The sequence below is a fragment of the Amblyraja radiata genome, chromosome 15, assembly GCF_010909765.2.
Source record: "Amblyraja radiata isolate CabotCenter1 chromosome 15, sAmbRad1.1.pri, whole genome shotgun sequence".
Lineage (NCBI taxonomy): Eukaryota > Metazoa > Chordata > Chondrichthyes > Rajiformes > Rajidae > Amblyraja > Amblyraja radiata.
In genome coordinates this window covers 20,725,117-20,749,885 of record NC_045970.1, presented here as the reverse complement: position 1 = coordinate 20,749,885, position 24,769 = coordinate 20,725,117, and the positions used below count along the sequence as shown (strand labels likewise).

Below are 24,769 nucleotides of genomic sequence, written 5' to 3'. Positions count from 1 at the left end.
TTTACGATGTGCAATGCTGTCATTTCAACTTTCTAATCCCAGAAACGTTTTTTTACAGCTGCCCACAGCTGTTTTGTTCTGTTTTTGAGAAAGAATCTAATACTTTGTGGTTCCGTTTAGCCATGGTTTTGTGCTCACCACAGCTGATCTAGAGCAAGACACAGTTCTGTTGTTATAAATCTCTTTTTATTTTAAGCAAGATCCAACAATTGCTTGCTTACCCGAGAAATATTTGTCTATCTTTCTTTTTTGAATGATTCATCAACAAGACGATTAAAAGAAAAGGGCTGACTATTGAAAGATTTTCCAAAACTGTTCGAAGCATCTGCTTTGCAATATGGATACCCAGTGGTTTCAGTTAGGGCACACTTCCATATTTTGTAAATGATGACATGTTTCAGTCCCAGTACTGGGAAGTATTGTGGATTGTTTATTTTTATAATGCTTTGCATCTGAAATATTTTCTTGTTTAAGTTGATGCCATCACTGGGACGAGGAAACAAAGTACCTGGAACTACCAGCACAGCACCTGTATTAGTTTAAATTAGAGATACAGCGTGGAACAGGCCCTTTGACCCCCCTGTGTCCACATTGACCAATGATCACCTGTACACTAGTTTTATCCCACACACTGGTGTCAAGTTGGAAAGGGAACAGAGAAAATTTACGAGGATGTTGTCAGGACTCGAGGGTCTGAGCTACAGGGAGAGGATGAGCAGGCTGGGACTATTACTTGGAGTGCAGGAGGAGGGGTGACCTTATAGAGGTGCATAAAATAATGGGAGGAGTAGATGTACAGGGTCTCTTGCCCTGAGTAGGGGAATTGAGAAATGGAGGACATAGGTTTAAGGTGAAGGGGGAATGATTTTAATAGGAATCTGAATGGTAACTTTTTCACACAAAGTGTGGTAGGTGTATGGAACAAGCTGCCAAAGAAGGTAGTTGACTATTGCAACTTAAACAAAACAATTAGACAGGCACATGGATAGGCAGATTTAGAGGGATATGGGCCAAACGCAGGCATGTGGGACTAGTGTAGAACGGACATGTTAATCAGTGTGGGCACGTTGGGCCACAAGGCCTGCTTCCACGCTGTATGACTATGATACTAGGGACAATTTACAGAAGCCGATTAGCCTACAAACCTGTCCAAACCTGTCTTTGGAATGTGGGGGAAACCGGAGCAAACGAAGAAAACCCACACTGTCACAGGGAGAGCGTACAAACTCCATACTGGCAGCAACCATAGTCAGGTTCGAACCCGGGTCTCTGGCACTGTAAGGCAGCAACTCTACAACAGCGCCACTGTGCTGCCCTAAACAGTCCTGGCTACATAGCCTTAACTTATTGTTACCCTACAGTCCTGAGACAGAAGAGTGAGAGGTTGTATGTGAATTACCTGGCAAATGCAGAGACATTATATTTTTATCTGTCTTCATTTTCTCTGTTTTCACCTTCGGAAATCCTATTCATTATAAACCATTCCTATCTTCAGCTGCTGCCTCAAACTCTGTACAAATCTTGGACTCATTTCCAAACTTAATTTCCAAACTCAGTTTCTCAATAACAAATAATTGCTCATTTGCTGCACTCCCACTCATGTAAACCTTCATAATGACTGTCCCAAAGTTCATCTCATCTTCCACTTGTATAAATTGCAGTTCACCCAAAAGTCTGCTTTTTTTTTTGGTTCCTTTTGCCCACTTTGCCCACAATGGCTTATGCTCAACTTTAAAAATCTCATCCCATTATTAAACCCCTCTTTGGGCTTGCTGCCTCTACCTTTAACCTCGTGCAGGCCTGCAGCTATTTTCAATATTTGATCCATTACTGAGTTCAGCCAATTGTGCACCCTACTGCCCCCCCCTCCACCCCCCTCTCCACCCTCTCCCCCCTCTCCCATCATTTGAAATCATGTTATCCCCAGCTAAGGCTTAAATACCTTAAATACCTTTTTCCCTCTCCCTCCTTGAAAACACTCTCATTACCTCTGATTAGCTTTTCCGATATGACTGAAACAGCTCACAACTTTTCGATGTCAATGGCACAATATAAATTGATGGAAAGATACAAAGTAATACATTGGAAATATGTACATCACAATACTGCCAGGCATTTCCTGGCACTGAAGCATCCAACAACCTATCACTGTTACTACTGAAAGCCAAAATTATTAACAGTTAACTTTTGTGTATGTAATGGAGAAAGTGAAAGGGATGTTCTGATTAAATACTCATGATTCTCATCTTTCAACTGCAACATCTCCTCATCACTGGTGACCAGGTGCAGATCTAAAACCTGCCAGTAATTTCAGTTAATGCATGAGAAGGTCCATAGAAACCGAGACGTTGCCAAACTTGTAATTTTCCTGGAACCTGCCGCTATCCTGTATTTTCAGTATAAAATTTCCAATTGAACTTATACCAGGAATGTTCACTCAGCCAGACTTCAAGAGAGTTGTTCCCATCAAATGTTGCCTCTCCCACCTGAAATTGCACTTTGTTGTTGAATTCAGCAGCTTGTTGGTTTGCTATTTCACATTAACACTATTGTTGCCAGCAGAGCTAGGGAGATCCCTCAACAAATTGGTTGATTTTGGTTCATGTGCTACATAGTTAGTGCATAGTGATTCAGTGGTGTTAATCAGATGCTATTAATATAATAATCTTATGGAACAAACATGTACGTGAAACACAGTATTGGCAAACCTAAAACAAGATCTGACTGAGTTTCATTTTTCCTGCCTAATCTACTTACCATTAACCTTGTACAGAAAAAAAAATAGCTTCTTTCCTCTATTAAAGCTAAGAAAAGTTAGATTTTCCATTGGCTTAATGCCAGGTGTAAAGGCTGTGACTCCAACCAGTGAATAGATGGTCCAGGCTTGCCAAACAAATATATAAAGCATCATGCTGCCTTTATGCATTAACACAGCACAGTGTCTGCCAAAGCCCTGGAACATGATAGCATACACAGTTATCAGTTACTTATTCTGGACAGAGATTGTGCTGGATTAATTAAAGAACATTAACAATCAGAGCGTTAGTTTAGTAATACACACCTTGGACAAAGTAGAAATAAAAAATTGTATTAAGAGATCTTCTTTATATGTCCCAAGGATTTCAAAGCACTTCAAGTGTATTTATTTGTTGTGTTGTTGCATTTAATGAGCCTGTAAATCTGCAGTAAGTTTGAATTTTATTGTTGCCGTCCCGGTGTGCATGACAATTAAACACCCTTGAAGTACACATTCTCTGTATTCTACTCTGGAATGTAGGCAAACTGTCTGCCTAACACTAGTTATCACTTAGTGGGGTTGGAGTGTGTGGTTAGTGATGAAGGGTGAAGCAAGCCATCGCTGGAAATTATGTCATGAAGTTTGCCTCGTTGACTTCTTTGTTTTTGGGGCAAGGGCTTGCCTCCATCTTTTGGCTGACATAGTTGGAAATCTGCCATGGGCCCATCTTTGAGATTTCTGGCACAAGATGTTATTGGAACCAGTTCCTCACATGGTCTCTGGACCAAAGGTTGACCTGCTTATTTTCTGCCTTTTGAGTTTCCTGATGATCAGAGAATATTATCGATTTACCTTCTTTCCTGCACATTCAATTGCAGGCTAAAATGCAATGATAAACTAGACTGTGATACTTTGTGACCATCTCATCCTCTTTAAAGAAATGTATCAAAATCTCATGAGTTGGATAGCCTGATATCACCTGATAGCCTGATATTACATTTCCATTGTTTCCACCTACTAACAATTATCTCGCAGTGTAATCAACGTTGCGGGGGAACAGTTTGTGTTAATAAATTATAATTGTGAAAATGAGGAGAAGATTTTTTCCAAATAACTTTTATTTTTGCGAGGATGTTTCCGTAACCGGCTTCCGTCTCCGCACTAGTATCTTTGCTCCGCTATGGGATCTTTGGTGCGGTTACGGAAATGGGGCTGAGAATTACCCATGCATCTGCCCATGACCGTACTACGTCTTTTTCGTCGCGTGGGCTATCTTGCTTGCTATAGGATCTTTGGCAGCCACCGCAGACTGAGCCCTGTTGCATGCCTCACATCCCCCTAGCTTTACCACATTGCCCCAGTTATTCAACCTGTACACAGACATATCATCCAAATATATTACACAATAACAAACCCCCTTACTTTGCAGGTCCTGTCACGCACTCAAAATCACCAACATCTAACTAGTGCAACTGCACACTCTGCCACATGGAGCAGAAGGAGTTCATCATTATTGGAGTGGTTATTACAGTCTGTGGTCAGCGGCAAGGAGGAAACAATTAAAGACCGTACCATCCAACTTTTACTTTCCACTTCACCACATGTATGAAATAACTCCAATCCAACCTGGCCAGGAACCCATAGAAGCAAAGCGAGTGAAGATGAAAAATGGTAGTGCTCTTAGTCAACAGCTTAAAAGGGGCCTTTTGTGTACCTTCGATTTTCCAGCATCTGCAGTTCCTTCTTAAACAGCTTAAAAGGGGCCTTTTTGTTTGCATTTTATGTTAGCCAAAAGGTAGGATCTGCACTAGATGAGTTTCATGACATGTATACAGCTAGACAAAAAGTAGGACAATGCAGGGGCCAGCATTTCTGAAAGAGAGATTGTAAACAAATTGTGCTGGAGTTTCAAAAGAACACTTGTTTGCAGCTCTCTAAAAAAGTCAATGATGTTCTCAATGATGATATGGGCTTCCATGGGCAAAAATGAAAGGAGTATTAAGTAACATGAAGCAGCTAGCAGTAACCTTGCAGAAAGCAATAGAGAGAAAGGAAAATTGTAGGACCAATGGTGACTTGGGATTGGCATTTTGGTTAGCATAGTCTTATGAATTGGTATGGAGAGAGTCATCAAGGGAGCTCTGCCTAGATTGTCCCCTCCATTCTTCTTTCCTCTTTTTCCTCCTGCTTCTCATCACCTCACTATGTCCTCATGCCCAAATATTTAATGCATTGGTAGCAGAAATGTCCTCAGGATTGCCCTGATGAAATGGGCTATATAACATTCAACAGACCACGAGATTTGACCTCCAGTCTACCGGCCTTTCCCAGAGTGTTTCAGGTAATAGAGACCTGACAACACTGGTGGTCTGGTCTGACATGCCACCTCTGTCAGATTGGCCTTCAGTACCAGATACACACCAGAGTTAAGAACTACGTTGTCAGTGGATAACCCATTCTTTTGGGCCACTCTGCCAATATCATGGCAGCTTAAATGCAGATGGCATTATGAGCATGTCATGGGTACCAGCCTTTGGCTTATGGCACATCCCCGAGTTGACAAGGCATCTTTGGAGGGAGCTGAATGCAGTGAATAATGCATTTCACTTTGTGGCAACATGCAGACCTCACAAAACCAGCATTTGTTCTACTGCTGGTCAGTGAGAAGTGAAAATGAGGTAGACTTGGCTCTTTTGGAACAGTGTGGGTGGGTGATCATTATGTTTCAACAATTGATGTTGAACTGTAAGCTTCAGCCCTTTGAGCTATTAGTAAAGATTCTTGATATGTCTTCATGTTCTTTCCGCTTTTCCACCAATTCCCAGCCAGATTGGACTTGGAGTAGTTGGGTATCTGAAAGGAGAAAACCAGAAAGGTTTGGTGAGGTTGTAGATCAAAATTGTACGGTTACACCATCTGTAACTTGTAAGTGAGATGAGTATGTGGAATGGGTAACATGGGCAAATATGATCACGCATATAAGGTCATGGCCGTTGGAAAAGTGATCCTTTCCCTCCTCTGCATTTGAATTTGAGGCTGGAGCAGGTATGTATTTGAGTGAGGATATCTTTACTGAAGAGTTGGAGCACCACATATTGTTTCTCACTGAGGTTCAACCACAATGATTGCTCTCTGAAAGTCCCAAGTAGATGTGGCCTCCTTCTAGGAGGCTTTCCTCCTGAGGCCCTTCTTTCTCCTTCTACTATCTCATCCTGCCGAATGTGCTCTCTGCTCACTCACCCTGTCGTACTGCACTTCAAAGGGAATGATTACTAGTACCCTGTCTGGGAGTATCCACGCAGAAATTTGACAATAGTCCTAGCATACCACATTCTTTGCAACTTCACAGGACTTGAAAGCATTGGTCACGTAGAATTGTAGCAAATCCCAGGCAGAAACAGATAAGAGCAAATCTGCAAACAATGGATGGGGTCTTCCAATAACTTTGGGGGCCCTTTTAAATGCTAGTAAAGGGATACAGTTGGAGCATTGATTTAGCAGTTCCTGCACCAATGTGCAGTTGCACATTGATGGGTGTTATGGCCTTCCTACTCTGCATACTACTACAGGTAACAACCTCACAAGTTACAATATGCTTGCCAGCATGCTTATTGTTTGGCTTATGTTACAACTGTCCATCTACATGTGATAGTTGGCTTATTGGAGCTAATTCAGAGTCCATTTTGCCTAAACAACCTATGCTTTGGAACAATATTCTTTCATTGTTTCAGATCAGAAATTGATAACTCACAGGACATTAAAAGTCTTTGACTGGTGGCGTGGCCTTCGGCAGAATCATGCTTCCTGACATAGCTGGAAGACATCTTAACAGTTTGTGAATCTTTAATATTGAGCATCTGTTTAAAAAATGAAATAGCTAAGCACTAACTAAAATAAGTTAAAATATTAATATTTAACTTCATTCCTCATGCTCTCCTTGCGCCACAGAAGTGGATCCCCCATAATTATGCTGAAGGCTCCAAGCAGGATTAGCCTTGCCACTTGACTCCATGCACAGTTCAACAACAGACCGAGAGACCGATGCGCTGGCACCTGTCACTGTGCTCACACCAGTCTCATAGCTATACCACATCAGTCCAGTGCACTGAATGCTGATGGTGCTTTTCAGCTGTTGTGACTTCAAATCTCAAACCTACTTGGATGTTTCAACTGGCATACAAACTGCGCACCTAACCAAAAACGTTTATTCAACTTGATTTTTTGTAACAACTTGGGTGACGAATTGTTATCAGGTGTGAGTATTCTGCTACATTTCCTGTTTCCATTTGAGGGTTTTCAAGATTGCCCAGTTTTCCACCATTTGTTTAAATTGGCATTATGGCCAAGGTTATATAAATCGTGTCTTCTTGTCCCCATCTGATAACTTGGTTTTCAATCACAATTGTGATTTTCATGAAGCTCACCATTTTGGTGTGACTGACCGGTGTGTTATGTCATTCCGTGATTGAGTACAAACACAAATACCTTGTACTCTGCAGACAAAGCTGGGCCTTGTGCCATTCTCTTAAATATACAGCATGGAACGTATTAGTTAGGATGGAAAGCACCATCGTCGAATGTTGAAATCTATTCTTCTCAAACAACTGGAACATGAAGTAAATCCAATTAAAGGTTGATTAAACAATTATATTTTACAAAGGGTGCAGCAAATTAAAATGCATTTGATGTCTTTCTGTGTATAAAAGCCACTGGGAAGCTTATTTTGGCCATAGAATAAAACTGATGGAAGCTGCATATTGCTGTGAATAAGGCAATGATTTCAGTTCCATGTTTACCGCCCTCCTATTCCTTGTGTATGTGACATTTCTTAGTACAAACGAGCTCTGTGTTGAAAGGTATTGCAGTTTTGTTATATTGCACTTTTCATTTCAGAGTCAATAGATGATACATTTCCCTCGGCAGTCAGTAGCAGATTTGGCAGTCTGTAGCTTGGACACAAATCCACATCAGCACCAAAATGAATCTTCCTTTTGGGCACAAAGATAAAGGAACGTATTCTCACCAGGAAACTGTTCTACATGCAGAATATTAACATTCATAATCCCAGGGAGCAGGCTTGTAATTCCACTGGGATGCAGTTTTGTTCAGTTTGAATGAAGAGATGAAAGTCTTCTTTCTCCCTTGCATGACCTGGCACCTGTGATCAAAGCCTACGTCTCTTCCCTCCCATTAACAAAGGTCTGGATATTTTTTGCCTCCTCAATTAAACTTTTCAGCTGAAAGAAAGGTACAAGATGCCAGACGAATGATGCCATACACTGTTACTTTTCTTCTCTCTGCAACGTCCTCCCCCATATCCCTGTGTCTTTTCAGCTATGGGGCCTCGTCTGTCATAAACTCAGGAGGGGGCTTAATAAAATTCTATTAAAATTTGCAATTTGGGGTTTGGTCCCGTTTTCGTTGCCTGTTTATTTAAATGGTTGGCCCTTTGCCACGGAGAGGCATATGCAGGGAGTTCTGTCTAGTTACAGAGGTTAACGACCACATGTACAGAGCAAATTAGGACTTCCAGATGTGGAAGCAGGCTTGCCCTCTGTTCTAGTCACAGCTTTAGACTGAGTGTTTGGAAGGAGCTCAGCCAACTAAGCGGGGTTTCCTCATATAATATTGAGTAGCTATGACTTGTATTCAGGGTAGCAAAAAGCATGTTTGCATACCTATGAAAATGAAAGTGTCACTGCTGTTTTGCTGCTGAAATTGAATGTGTTATTCATGAATCTGGAGGAAGATATCATGCAATTCACCCACACATAGATGAGGAAGCTAATAGTAAAGTTCTCACATTATCCATAAATTTGAAAGTTTGTGGATAGTCCCACAGATGCTCTCAGTAACCTATCTCTACAAATCTGTTCCAGAAGCAGCTGCCTTTGATATCTCAAAATCTATTTTGGACCCCTTCATACTGTGCTCCAAAAGAAAGTTTATGGCAATCTCATCTTCTCAAATCTTCACTCAACTGTAATTGATCACTTCTTCCATTAACCCAGGATTTTTCAATCTTTGGCTCCTCTATGTTGCTTTCCATACCCTGTAATGTATACTGGAGGAACTTGTGGTCCATTCTGGTTTCTGCTTAGATGACAGTTATTGGCGATTTTACTTCGGAGTCACGTGAGTGACTACGTGAAGAACCCCGCCAGGACGCATGCGTGCCATATCGCTTTCGCGCTTGCGAAACGACAGGCGGGGTGGAGCGTTCCCCCGCAGCGGTAAGTTTGAAACCGCGACCTGCAGGTAAGTGATTTAAATAGTGTCCACAAGTGCTGCGAGTGAAGCTGGCTGGGGAGGACCGTGAAGTTGCGGGAGCCAGCAGCAGCTGAAGGCACAAGCCCCGTAAGGGATCAGCTGTGCCGACTTTTGGTCCCGCGCCGGCCAGAACACCACGGCCGGGCGGGAGTCTATTCAGATGGGGCCGTCGACGTTTGACAAGTCGAAAACGGCAGGAGGCGGGGTGGAACGACGTTCCCCCGTAGCGACAATTTAAACCAGGACCTGCAGGTAAGAGCTGCGGTCTTTTTGTGTTTTCCCATGCTGATTACAGGTGGAGAAACCAACGGGCTGCGACAAAGCTGGTGGGCTAGCAGCGGCCAGCGGCACTTGAATCACCTATAATGGGATCAGCTGTGCCCGATGTCGCCTCCGCACCGGCCAGATCCACTCCGCGGCTGGGCGGTAAGGCAAGACAAAAAACCATCAAAGTCGTGGACTCAGAGGAGTCCGACTTTGAGCAGCCAGTGACCGTGAGCGCTGGAGCCGGATGGAGCGGTGTGTGGAGCATTTGCTCCAACGTGACAGGCTCCGGGAGATGGAGTCGAGTCACTGTGGGCTCTATGTAAAACCCACAGCAGCACCTCTTGTAGGGCTGCACAGTGCTTCTCCCTCGTCAGAGGGGAGTACTGGGGGTCAGTTCTGGGCTGATCCTGAAGAGGGGTTTGCAGAACAGAAATCAAGTGTGCAGGGGGTGCAGGAACGTGAAAATCTACTGGACATGGTGTCCAACTTCATACAGCCAGACCAGACTGGCCAAAACCTGGAGGACACCTGACACCGGGTAACTGTATATCCCGGAATGTTTCCTGTAGTAAATAATTGCATATGGAAACTCCTAAACAGCGGGGATAACAGCTTTCACCCGCACAGTGGATGAGAAGGACATGTCGCAGGGCCAACAGGATGCACTGGCACTGCTTTGCAACACACGGCCATAGACAGCACCCTTACGCACCCACCAGTAGAACAAGACCGACTGGTGAAAGCTCGAAGGTCCGGTACACCAAACATGAGTCTTTCTTAGGCCATGGCCCAGACCGGCCTTCTTGGAAGATACGCACACCTCCAACATCAACCAAACCACAAACCCAGACACCGACGCCTCAACATCAACGAAGGATTTACAAAAAGAAGTAAACCTGCCACTGGTAACTATGGAGGTAGGTGGCTCTGGTTCCCTACACATTGCAGGGAGCATGGAGGGGGGGGAGATTACTCTCCTTTCTGGATGCATGGAGTATGTTAACTACCGATACTTATATTTAAGCAGTATCCAGGGATATACAATAGAATTATACACAAGTACAGCCCTCCAGTTCAACACCGAATGTTCGTACTTTCCGGTAAAGTAAAAAATCAGAAGCGCATGCTGAACTGGAGCGGCTTTACGCAAAAGGGGTAATTGAAAAATCCCAACACGAACCGCTAGAATTCGTGTCCAATATCTTTACCAAAATCAAAAAAGATGGTGGTTGTCGCATCATCATAGATCTGACCAAATTGAATACATTTGTACAATATATTCATTTAAAAATGGAAACCTTTGTTACTGCTAAACAATTGATTTCCAAAGGTTACTTCATGGCTAGCATCGATTAAAAAATGCTTACTATTCAGTGCCTATACGAGGTGACCACAGATGTTACTTAAAATTCAACTGGATGGGACAGCACTGACAATATAGAGCGCTGCCAAATGGATTAACATCAGCCCCCAGGCTGTTCACTAAAATTTTGAAACCAGCCCTAGCGTTTCTACGGAAACGAAAACACATGGTCATGGCATATCTAGATGACATACTTATTGTGGGCTTGCAATAACCTACTTGACATACTTAATAGAGGCTTGCAATAACCTCATTGACATCAGTAACCGTCCATCAGATTGGTAGCAAAAGTAATTGGCAAAATGGTGGCTGCTTTTCCAGCCACACAATTTGGACCTTTACATTACCAAAATTTACAGAGAGCAAAAATACAAGCACTCAAAATCAATGCTGGTCATTTTGACAGACCAATGAAGCTACCAATCAAAGCTATAATGGAACTAAAATGGTGGATAGATAACATTTGGCTTTGTTTCAATCCAATCATTATCAGCAACCCTTCTATGGTGCTACAAACTGATGCCAGTGCACTTGGTTGGGGTGCCACCAATTCCATCTCCAGCTGTGGAGGTAGATGGACTGCTCAGGAGGCATCATTATTACTAACACTGGGCATAAACTACCTGGAAATGTTGGGTGCATTCTATGGCCTAAAGTCATATTTTACTGGGTCATATCACCAGCATGTTAGACTACAGATTGACAATACCACCGTGGTAGCATATATCAACCACATGGGTGGAAACAAATCGACATCATGTGACAATCTGGCTAATACAATTTGGCAGTGGTGTATCCAGAGAGATATTTGGATATCAGCTACTTACCTACCAGGTAAACTAAATTTAGTGGCAGACACCAGGTCACGCAAATTTAATGAAAACACCGAATGGATGTTGAATAAAAAGTATTTGCTGATATTACAGCACGATATGGAACACCAGATATCGATCTATTTGCATCCAGGCTTAATCACCAGTTATCAAATTATGTTTAATGGGAACCAGACCCTGGGGCAGCGGCGACAGATGCATTTTCGCTGCATTGGGGGGAAATTGTTTATTTATGCATTCCCTCCTTTCTGCCTCATCAGTCGGGTATTAAGGAAAATACAGCAGGACTCTGCGTCTGGTATTTTGGTAGTACCCGATTGGCCTACTCAACCATGGTTCCCAGTGATAATGAACATGGTATTAGAACCATGTATCACCATCCCGAATAGACCAGACTTGTTGGTTCATCCCATAACAAGGGATAGCCACCCATGCCATAACTATTTGAATTTATTAATTTGTAGAGTTTAAAAATACCTCTACTACAGCTGGGACTGACGGACCGAACAGTGAACATGATTTCGGCGGCCCAAAGACAGTCCACCAAAAAACAGTATCTGGTCTATATCAGGAAGTGGGAGATGTATTGTAACAAAAACAGCATCACCTACAGAGATATGAACATCCCGTCTGTTCTGGCATACCTGGCAGGCCTCCATTATGATGAGGGGCTCGTTTATAGTGCCATCACCTGCGCCAGAAGTGCCTTATCGACTTATCTATGGCAAGGAACAGAGCGTCACTCTGTTGGAACTCACCCACTGGTAACAAAACTTATGAGGGGAATTTTTAATACCAATCCCCCAAGAACCAGGTACTCCCAAATATGGGATGTGAGTATTGTCCTGAAGATGCTCAGGAATTGGTCTCCAGCAACATCTCTGTCCCTACATAGACTGACATTAAAAACAGTCATGCTAATGGCATTGGTCACGGCACAAAGGGTACAGTCATTACATAAATTAAGACTGGACAACATGACTTCTTCATCTGAAAACATTACGTTTCATATTTATGAATTAGTGAAACAGAACAGACAGGGATCAGCGGGCCTCAATATCGAATTTAGGTCTTACCTAACAGATGATTGTCTCTGTATAGTAAAACATTTGTCGTTATATATGGAGAAAACGAAAATCATCAGAGGCAATGAGAAGGCACTTTTAGTCAGCCATAAGCAACCACACAAAAAAGTGTCGGTCCAGACCATCTCAAGATGGCTGAAACAGGTTCTAACACAGGCTGGGGTGGATACTAATATTTTAAATCTCATTCCACCAGGGCTGCAGCTACATCGGCAGCTATGCAGTTGGATGTACCAATGGACCAAATCCTCAAGGCATCAGGATGGTCAAGGGAAAAAAACATTCCAACTATTTTATCATAAACCAGTCATTAAACCTGGAACATTTGCAGAAACAATTTAAGTTCTGTAATTTAATTACCCCATAAATAGGGGCTGTAATTTGTGTTAATCAATTCATGGATTTCAATGTCGGATTCATGTCTAAAATATGTTGACACAATTCCTCCTACAGTCATTAAGGCAGATGTGATGCATGGACTCGTTTCCATGGCATGAAATCACAGAGCTTTGAAATCTTCACGTAGTCACTCACGTGACTCCGAAGTAAAATAGTAAGATTAAACGAGAACTTACCAGTTCGAAGTTTGATCATTATTTTATGAGGAGTACGTTGAGGGAATACGTGCCCTCCGCTCCCACCCATGATCATATACTCAACTGGTATTTCTTTCTCTAATCTTACTATGTTTAAGTCATTACAGTTATCTGTGATTTCACACTGCTGCTTTGAAGAATGACACGCATGCGTCCTGGCGGGGTTCTTCACGTATTCCCTCAACGTACTCCTCATAAAATAATGATCAAACTTCGAACTGGTAAGTTCTCATTTAATCTTACTATTAAAAGTTAAAGGGTTGCTACAGTGTACAAGAGATTTGCCGAGGAGTAATATTTTATTCTGCCCAAGTTGTGTGATTTTTGTTTCTCTGATCCTCTTATTAGTACATTTGAAACCAGTTCTGTCTTTCTTGGAGATAGTTCAATTCCAGGAAGCTCAGATTTGCCAGTGGGTCAGGAACTTCACCAGGCACCGATGCAAATGGTGAATGTGAGAGACAGATGTGAGGGGGATGTGATATCCATCCAATACAATTAACATGCACAAGATGTACGATCTCTGATCCTCTTGATAAACCATCTCCACCCCACTCAAATCAATTATTGGGCCATAGCATTCTATTAGGCTAAGGCTGCCAACATTACAGGGATTGCTGTACAGACTGTCTTGATTAACAATTCATCTCTTGGGTGCTTTTGCAAGCAATCTTTGAGCAAAACAAGAATTCTCTGAACACTTTCTACAATATTTTTACTTAGCTTAGTTTAGTTTTAATTTAGAGATAAATTGGCCGAGTCAGTGCCGACCCGTACACTAATTCTATCCTACACATGAGGGACAATTTTTATAGAAGCCAAATAACCTACAACCCTGCTTGTCATTGAAATGTGGGAGGAAAGCGGAGCACCCGGAGGAATCCTACGCGGTCACAGGGAAAAAGTACAAATTCCGTCGAGGCAGCATCCATGGTCAGGATCGAACCCGAGTCGCTGGTGCTGTAAGACAGTAACGCTACCACTGCGCCACTGGAATATATTTATTGGTTATAAAGATATTAGATATCAGGGGAGTTGCTGTTGGAATGGGTAGGGTACTAAGAGGCGAATGATAATACAATTTAAATCTCTCGAAAAAGCAATCCTAGGTATTGTAGTTCAATGGTGATAAGGAAAGGTGTACAAGATGCAGTCGCACTGGCAGTTCTTATTTGCTGTTCTCCACATAAGACTTTCTAATTTGACAGTGAAGAACAAGCACTATCTGCATGGTGTTGAATAATATTGTTTTATTTATGCATTTCTCATGATCTGGGCATTGTTGTCAAGGTTTGCATTTATTGCCCATCTGCAATTGATCTTGAGCGACAATGAAGAATCGGTGATCTATCTCCAGATGATGTGAGACGTGAGGTTGGCTTTGAGTTGGCGATGGTGTCCTGCAGCTGCTGCCTTCGCCAGCTTTGTAGTAGGGCTCACGGGTTTTAGAGGTGCTGTTGGAGGAACCTGGACAATTTGGAGAAGTTAACACAATGGCCAATGAATGAATGTGTTTTCAAATGGATTTGTTTATCCTAAATGGTGTTGAGCTGCTTGAAATTTGAGTGACAACTAATCACGCTCACAAGTGTTGCACAGTCTTGGTCATATGGCTGACACCATCAGATTTCTTTATTTCTTTCTAAAATTCTTTTGTCAGAGGGTGGTGAATCTGTGGAATTCTTTGCCACTGAAAGCTGTGGATATATTTAAGGCAGAGATAGATATATTCTTGAGAAACTCAGCGGGTGCAGCAGCATCTATGGAGCGAAGAAAATAGGCAACGTTTCGGGCCGAAACCCTTCTTCAGACTGAAGAAGGGTTTCGGCCCGAAACGTTGCCTATTTCCTTCGCTCCATAGATGCTGCTGCACCCGCTGAGTTTCTCCAGCTTTTTTATGTACCTTCGATTTTCCAGCATCTGCAGTTCCTTCTTAAACACATAGGTATATTCTTGATTAGTACGGGCATCAGAGATTATGGGGAGAAGGCAGGAGAATGAGGTTAGAAGGGAGAGATAGATCAGCCATGATTGAATGGCGGAGTAGACTTGTTGGGCCGAATGGCCTAATTCTACCCCTATCACTTATAATCACGTACTGCATGATCTCCTGCACAGTTAAGAAACTAAAAAGTAAGAAGTGGTGCAACAGTGAAGCAACATTTGTTTTCAACATAGAAGTGGATGTCAATGTTTGGTATGAAAGCAATGTGATGTTTATTCGTGGGACATGTAAAATCAGCTCATCCCTCCAATGTGTGGTTGACGGGTTGACTCATTCCGGACTCGTCTGATATTTGGTTATGTGAGATGGTGCTGCTGTGAAGACGATGTTAATCTAAGATTTATCTCTTCAAGATTGTATAAAGGGTGTTTACGCTCAGATAATATCATTTAGTGGTTTCCTTCACCATCTGGCTGGCTTTCTTGAAATTGTCACCTTCTACACTTTTTTGTTGAAAGAGGCTGGCAGCTTGTCACTGTTCACTGTTGCTGCACAGTTCCAGTGCACCAAAGAGGAGGAAATAAGTCAGCAGTCTGTCCTAAGTAGTCAACATTTACTGCACCACCCACTGAAGATTGTTATATACAGAAAGTATATTTGGTCTGAGTTCTATATGAAAGACCTCATTCCATAAAATAAAGTTATATTAATGTTACATTTTTTATTTAAAAAGTAACCAGTGCTAACAGTTCTGCACTTTAATTAGTGCTTTTACAGTCAATGTGTGAAATTGTGTTTTCTGTATCTTTAGTTTTAAAGCAATAGAGAATAGAGCATTCAATATACAAGTTATAATTCCCTGTATACTCTTCATGAACCCTGTGTATAGTGCTATAATTTCAGATGTTACTCGATCTTCAACATGGATATCAGTTATATCAATTGATTTTTATTCACATGGGTATGGACTCCATGCACTACTTTTACTTCTTCAAGAGATAAACCTATTGGGGTTTGCAAAATTGCCCCAGATCTTCTAACGTGTTGCTGATGAGTAAAGCATTGACAATAGACAATAGGTGCAGGAGTAGGCCATTTGGCCCTTCGAGCCAGCACTGCCATTCAATGTGATCATGGCTGATCATCCCCAATCAGTACCCCGTTCCTGCCTTCTCCCCATATCCCCTGACTCCACTATTTTAAGAGCCCAATCTAGCTCTCTCTTGAAAGCACCCAGAGAATCTGCCTCCACCGCCCTCTGAGGCAGAGAATTCCACAGACATTGAAAGTGCTCTTGTTTTCAGTTGTTTCAGTCCAATTAATTATGAATTAATAATTATGAAAATATTTGTAATATTTTTTTTGAAAGTGCAGCATATCAATGCTAAATATCGATTTAAGGTAGATGGATGGAACTTTGAATACTGAGCAAGAATACTGCTGCAATAACACATTAATAATGGTGCAGAATGAATCTGACACTGATAAAGGTTCTATCTCAGTCCTTGTTTTATATTAGTGGTTGAACAGTACACTATCACTGAGAGCTGACAGGAACATGAATCAAATGATGATAACAAAAAGGACACAAAGTGCTGGAGTAACTCAGGGTCAAGCAGATTCTCTGGAGAACATGGATAGGTGATGTTTCAGGTCGGGAACCATCAAACTGATTATAGAAGGTGGGGAGAAAACTGGAAAAGAAGTGAGGGTGAGAAATCCTGCCCCTACCAAATGATGACATTGCTATGAACACTTTGCTGGCCACTAACCAGTTATCCCTGTGTTAATATATGTCAGTGGTTTTTTTATTGCTTTTTTTAAGCAACAGTTGTTTTCACCAACAAACTACTTGCAATGATGTTCAGCTTGAAAGCTCATTTTGTCAAAGTCTTTTCATTTTGCCTGCACACTCAATTCATCTTTAGATTCCTCACCTCAAACTGCCAACACGGGTAAGTGGACTTGCAGTCGTTATCCTCGTGTACGCTCACGCTGAGAATGTGCAAATGTAATTAAAAACTTGTGTATGGCCATAGAGTTCAGCACAATAGAAATGGCTCTTTGGCACAACACATCCAAGCTACTCTTTTTGCCATTCTATACTAATCCCATTTTCCTGCATGAGAACCATATCTGTCTACGCCTTGCCTCTCACCCCTACACCCCTTGTCCTGGGAAAAAGACAACGCATCCTGGCATTAGGACCATTTATCCTTTCTACTACCTATGAATTTTATGAACCACTCTTAAGCTCACTCCTCAGCTTTCAAAGTACTGGTGAGAATTAACACAGCCGATCAAATCTCTTATTATAACTACTTCCCACCATTCCCGGCAACATCCAGGTGATGGTCTCGACCCAAAACGTTATCCACTCCTTCTCTCCAGAGATTCTGCCTGTCCCGCTGAGTTACTCCAGCATTTTGTGCCTAACATCCTGGTGAATCTCTTCTGTGACTCTCTCTACTGGCATGGATAGTGTGGGTGTGGAGAGGATGTTTCCACTAGTGGGAGAGTCCAGGACCAGAGGCCATACCCTCAGAATAAAAAGATGTACCTATAGAAAGGAGATGAGGTGAAATGTATTTTGAATAAATACATGAGCTGAATTTGTGGATTTTATTGCCACAGGATTGTGGAGGCCAAGTCAATGGATATTTTTAAGGTGAAGATGAACAGATTCTTGATTAGTAAGGGTGTCAGGGATTATGGGGAGAAGGCAGGAAAATGGGGTTAGGAGGGAGAGATAGATCAGCCGTGATTGAATCGCGGAGAAGACGATGGGCTGAATGGCCTAATTCTGCTCCTACACATGAACTTATGAATACATCCTTCCTGGAGTGTGAATATCAGAACTGTACACAATACGCCAAGAACTATCTTTGGAGAAAGTACTTGTTCTTTTACTGCCTAGTCTTGGGAGTGAAGCTTTGCTTGAAGTTTAATTTATTTCCTCACACGCAATAAAGAAACGATATTTGAAGAACTGTCTTTGGCAAAGTATGGCCTCACAGTGCTTAATTGCAATCTAACTCCATCAACAATTATGACTTATTTTGGATGCTATTTAACTCCTATTTAACTCCTAAACGATGGATTATTTTTGATGGATCTGTTTACAATGCTTCTGTGTTTTATTTGCAGACCATGTGATGAACAGCACCCAACTGTGAAAGCTGATGGGTATGTAAACAACTTGGCGCAAGCAGTCACAATTCTTCTTGAACACTTACATTAGTAACTTGAACGTCAGTGCCCAAGAATCATCTGGTGATCAACAAAAGTTGGCAGGTCAACCTAATCTACTGTCTGGCAAAATGAAGGAAGTTAACATTTGATGTTATGTGGTCACAGAATTAACACTATCCTGTAGGGGTTTATAGTTTACACTAGACCAGTGGTTCCCAACGTGGGGCGTATGACCCACTGGGGGGCAATTTGATTTTTAAGGGGGGCATCAGGTAAACATATGTAGTTTATGTTTCAGATGTTATTTTGAGTAAATTCCATTTTCTGAGAATTATTTCTTTGTCTGCTCGTGCTAAAATATTGGGGGGGGGGCATCAGGATTTTAGAGGTGATTAGGTGGGGCATGGCCAAAAAAAGGTTGGGAACCACTGCACTAGACGATAAATACTTGATTATAAAACTGTGTACAATTTGGTTTACTGTTGGTATAAACTCCAAGGATTCACTTGTATACAGTCTTATAAACTGATAAATATCAGATCATCTGTATATGTTACTGTAACACTGTCAATAAAGATGATTTTAATCCGAGATTCAGGTTTGTCTTTTCAATTGATTTTTTTTCAAACATTAGCTGTAGCTTAGGTACAAGGAATTGTAGATGCTGGTTTACAAAAAATACAAAATGTATGAGTAACTCAATGGGTCAGGCAGCATCAGGAAGACATGGATAGGAGACAGTTTAGTTCGGGACCCTTTTTCAGAACTTGCCATAATCAGGACAAACACGTAAGTAATGAGAAAGTACAGATTCATGTTGAAGGTACGTGGTATATATTATATGGTGACATTGTACTTTTATTGACTATATACAACCCAGAAGAGAGTCGTTTTTTTAATAGATCTGAGTTTGAATTGTGGCTCGTGTTAATCATAATCACTCATGATGAAGCAAACAACTACATCTCAGTCTACTATAACTAATCCGAAGGGAGCATGAATTCACGTTTCTGAAGCAAATTTGGCCTGTCCCAGGGCTGTTGTAAGTGATTTAGTGCAGCTTGGATTCATTTTCATATATTTAGCTTAGAAAAACTATAACCTGGTAATTTTATCTGGTGTGATTTTAAAAGCTCGTGGTTGCAGAATTGGCTAGTGTTGTTCAGAGGTGCACAATCCAATGATTTAATACCTTTCAAGCGCATATGCAGAACTGATGGTTTAGAATTCTACTGGTGGAAAATACATTTATTGAGAACATTTGTCTCAATCTTCCTGTGCAAATTGTTAATTGCTTTACTCTATAGACTAGATTCAGCAAATTCCAACAAATTAGTTTTTTCAGCACTCTATGGCTCACAGCTTACTGTTGCTTCCAAAAGCAAACCCATCTCCCCCACGAGCTAAAACTTACCACTCACACTCACTTTCCAGTTAAGATTATATACCTTTGACAGCCAGAATTAGAATTTCTTTAGTTAGAGGGTGGTGAATCTGTAAAATTCATTGCCACAGAAGACTGCCGAGGGCCAAGTCAATGGATATTTTTAAGACGGAGATTGACAGATTCTTGTTTAGTTAGGGTGTCTGGGGTTATGAGGAGAAGGCAGTAGAATGGGTTGAGAGGGAAAAATAGGTCAGCCATGATTGAATGACGGAGTAGACCTGTTGGGCTGAGTGGCCTAATTCAGTTCCTAAAACTTATGAACTTATGAAAATTACTTTATTACAGAATCCCTTACTTCAGAACGTGAATGGGATTCCCACCATTTATTTTGATCACAAGTTGTTCAAGAAGGAACTGCAAATTTATTTTGATCTCCAAACAGGTTAAGTATATTTACAGATTATATCTAAAAAAATCAAATATTCTGTGATTATACCAATACAAAATTAACAACAAATTATTGTTAATGGTGCAAGCATTTGGTAAACGACTAAGAATGAGACATTTATCTTGGACCTTTCTGCACTGTACAATACATTCTAAAACCTACTTAGTTAATAGTAGTGCTTGGCAGATGTGATGCTCTTTCCTCATAAGGCTGAAACCATTTTTTTGGGATGAATTCAAAAGCAAAGAAATCACAAATAATTTTCCAAATCTGACATAAACAATTAATCTTCAGAAGATAGACACAATAGGCTGGAGTAACTCAGCGGGTCAGGCAGCATCTCTGGAGAAAAAGAAAAGGTAACGTTTTGGGTCGATACACTTCTTCAGACTGAGAGTCGGGGGGAAAGGGAAACAAGAGATATAGACGGTAATATAGAGAGATATCGAACAAATGAATGAAAGACAGCAAAAAAGTAACTATGGTAAAGGAAACAACACATTGTTAACTGTGAGCTAGATGAAAACAAGTTACAGACAATGAGACTCAACAAGACGACTTTGAAACTGGGTGGGGGAGGGATGGAGAGATGCAAGGGTTACTTGAAGTTAGAGATATCAATATTCATACCACTGGGTTGTAAGCTGCCCAGGTAAAATATGAGGTGCTGTTCTTCCAATAAACATAGACTATGAATCAAGCGAACCCTTTGAAGAAATCAGTGTTGCTCTCTGATAATTGGCAATAACAATGATTTTTATCTACTGAAAGTATGATATTGTGGAGAGCATCCTCTTCATTACTTGGAGCAGTTATTATAAAGAAATTATTATGAAGAAAGCAAGATTTTCATTTTGTCTTTACCTCACCATGCGTGACTTGAACTACTTCCTCATTCTGCTCAGTGTGAATGCTATTATTTTTTTCTAATTTTTAATGCAGAAAATGTCATCCTTAATTAAGGATGTTGAAGTTGTGTGACTTTTCGAAGAATGAACATAATTTTCTCAGATTCTATTAAATGTTAAATTCATACTCTTGGATCTGTTGCTTCACTCAGAAATTAGAATTATGACACAAAGTCTAGCGAAAATACACATGAAAATTGTTATAGAAGGCAAAACTGCTGCTAACAGGAGCACTTATAACTAATGCTCTGTGTAAACTCGGGTAATAGCATCTTTCTGGAGAAATGTATGAATTACTTTGTTCAGTATTTTATGATGCCTCACATGGGTAAGCTTGAGTTATTAAAGGCTGAACTTCAGCGTGATTAGAGCAGTATGAAGGTGGTGTGAGTACTGGACCCATCCCCAGTGCACCATGTGTGGACCCCCAACCTGTGATGTCCTGCTGGTTTAAACACCCCTTCAATGCCATGATTCTCCCCACCCAGCCTTGTGTTATACCAGCCGGTTATAGCAAACAATCGTCAATAACGCACACCTGCAACGCAACAAACTGCAGATGCTGAAAACCTAAAATAAAGCAGAAAATGCTGGCGATAAACAGAAGATCAGGAAGCATCTGCAAAGAGAAAAACGGAGTAAATGACATAGTTAGTCATTCAGATCAGTGGCCTTTCATCAGAGCTGAAAATGTGAGAAAGCCATTGAGCACAAAGTTGCAGAGAAGAGGGAGATGTGGAGAAAACAAAGGGAATGCATGTGATGAGATGGAGATCGAATCCAGACAACACAAATGCAGTTTCTACCATCTAAGGAAGGGTTGTGAGTGCATGTATATAGCTAAGATCAGTCTAGATGAGCTATAAATGGAATGTTGAATGAGGGCAGACAGGAAATAATACTACCAGAACTGTGAGATACAGGACGCAGCAGTCGCTGAAGACCTAAAATGAAAATAATATGCTGAATATGCTCAGCTGATAAGATAGCATCTGCAGAGTGGGAACATTTAGGTAATGTTACAGGTGGATGACCTTCCTTTAGAACTGGCCGCGCAGATACAATGAGGAAAAGCTGCTCATCTGAAGCTACAGAATTCATCCCAAGTGTCCCTATTGTGTGTAGGATAGTATTAATGTGCGGGGATCGCTGGTCTGCGCTGACTCGATGGGCCGAAGGGCCTGTTTCTGCGCTGTATCTCTAAAACTAAAAAACTAAATCACTGAGGGCTACAGGTTGCCTTTATGGAAGGTGAGGTGCTGTTCTCCAATCCAATGTTAGGCTTAGAGTCATAGGGCAACTGCATTGGAAGAGTGTGGGAGGTTAAGGATAGAGAGGTCTGATTCGGAGTGAGATGCATTTGCCATTGTCTCATTATCTTGGTTTCCACCTAATCACAGATCATCCCTTTATGCTCTTTATACCTCCCCCTTCTCTGTTATTTAAAACATGTTTATGTTTTCACATTCCTAGTGCTGGGGAAGAGGTCATTGACCAGAAACATTAGTTCTGTTTCTCTCTTTGCAGATGCTGCCTGACTTTCTGACTGTTTTCTGTTTTTGTTTTCTCCTCCAATCATCTTTCTCCACAAGTCGCAATGAAATAAATATTGATGTTGCAAGGTTATTTTGCTGCTAATGGAATCTAAAACTTAAGGACATTTCTTAAATCAAGTTCAGTGGTTGGGTTAATTTAGTTCTTCAAGTAAGAGTGTATAACAAAATACATCAAGAACAGAATGATGTGTCAAGAATCAAGAACAGAATGAGATCAGTAGTCTGAAGACCAGAATAGGCCAAGCAGGGGAAAATGACTTTCCTGAAGCATCTCAGAATGATGTGCAAACTACTTGCCGAGAGTAGGTGAATCGAGGACCACAGGACATAGGTTTAAAGAGAAGGGTAAAAGATTTAATAGGAATCTGAGGGATAACTTTTTCACACAAAGGGTGGTGGGTGTATGGAACGAGCTGCCAGAGGAGGTAGTTGAGCAGGGACTATTGCAACGTTTAAGAAACAGTTAGACCAGTACATGGACCGGTTTGGAGGGAAATGGGCCAAAAGCAGGCATGTGGGACTAGTGCACCTGGGATATGTTGGCTGGAATGGGCAAGAGTTTGTTTCCAAGCTGTATGACTCTATGACTCTGTTAAAATTATCATTAATGCTAAAGTGATAAGTGTCAGATGTTGATAAATGAGAGTCAAAGGCCAGTGATTTCACTTTCAGGCATTTGTAAAATTATGCAACACCCACCTGGCTGCCAGAGTCCTTGCATATCCTCACATCATGATTACTTTTACCTTCCATTCCTCTCCCATCACCTTTTGTTTTTTATATATTATCCATGTATATTGAGTTTATAGGATTGTTATGCTGCTGCAAGTAAGAATTTCATTGTTTCATTGTCGATATATATGACAATTAAATACTCTTGACCTTCCTCTACCCGCATTTCTACATAATACTATAGAACGGAAGATGATTTTTCTGCAAGGGGTTTTTCATCATTAATTCAGTGAAAGAATCTATGTAGAATTTCAGGGCCATCAGGGTAAGAATTTAATCGGCATTGGACAATGGTCATTATTTTTTCAAATCCATTGTCAAGCCATGTTACTAACATTTTACAGAAATGCTAAATTTAACAATTGACATTTGCTCCACTTTTTTAACCCAAAAAAGTTATCGGGTTTAAAGTATATAGGATTTACATAATAAAACTTGAGATGGACACAAAATGCTGGAGTAACTCAAAGGATCAGGCAGCATCTCTGGAGAAAAGGAATAGGTGATGTTTTGGGTCAAGACCCTTCTTCAGACTGAGAGTCAGGGGAGAGGGAAACTAGAGGTGTGAAACAGTGCAAAACAAATCAGAGCCGGAACCAATGACCAAGAAAAGGTGGAGCCCACAATGGTCCATTGATGTCTGTGGAAGAGGTGATAATCAAAGGATACGATCAATGAACCTAGCAGGACGACTACGGTGGGGGAAGGACAGAGAGAGAGGGAATGCAAGGGTTACTTGAAACTAGAGAAGTTAATTTTCATACTGCTGGGGTGTAAGCTGCCCAAGCGAAATATGAGGTGCTATTCCTCCAATTTGCATGTGGCCTCACTCTGACAATGGACTAAGCCCAGGCCAGGTCAGATGGGAAGGGGAGTTGAAATGATTGGCAACTGGGAGACCACGTAAGCCGAGGCGGACTGAGCATAGGTGTTCAGTGAAACATTCGACCAGGCTGCACTTAGTCCACACCGAAAACAACGGATACTGTAGATGAGGCTGGAGGAGGTGCAAGTGAACCTCTGCCTCACCTGAACAGTCTGTCGGGGTCCTTGGACGCAGTTGAGGGAGGAGGTATAGCGACAGGGTTGCAGGGGAAGGTACCTGGGTAGGGGGTGGTTTGGGTGGGAGCTACGGGATATCGATGAGACAGGTGTGAGGGCCTCATCTATGATAGAAGAGGGAAATCCCTGTTCCCTAATGAATGAGGCCAAGAATGGGCGCAGATGCGGTGGAGACGATGAAACTGTTAGTTGGGAGAATGGATTTGACAATTAAGCATTGAAATAACCACACTAGTTATTCCTTTCAGTGGTAGAGAGGTTGCATGGTGATTAACAAATATTTTGAAATCAATGAAATGCAATTATAGTGTTTAAATGTAAGCCTTTTTTGTGTATTCAAAACCTTAGCCTGTCATTAAGGGATGTTTCTGAACTAGTGAGCAGGGAG

At 41.4% G+C, this 24,769-nt stretch overlaps 1 protein-coding gene across 3 annotated transcripts in view; it reads left to right on the top strand.

Moving 5' to 3' along the window:
- Window positions 1-18,881, top strand: part of LOC116981074 (phospholysine phosphohistidine inorganic pyrophosphate phosphatase) — a 146,709-nt gene extending 127,828 nt beyond the window's left edge. For all 3 annotated transcript variants that reach the window (XM_033033751.1, XM_033033748.1, XM_033033749.1), the window contains 2 exons: window positions 18,244-18,486; window positions 18,720-18,881. In XM_033033751.1, coding sequence (XP_032889642.1) covers window positions 18,244-18,252 — 9 coding nt within the window. In that variant the 3' untranslated portion in view covers window positions 18,253-18,486; window positions 18,720-18,881. The remainder of the gene's footprint in view (window positions 1-18,243; window positions 18,487-18,719) is intronic.
- Window positions 18,882-24,769: the final 5,888 nt, after the last annotated feature.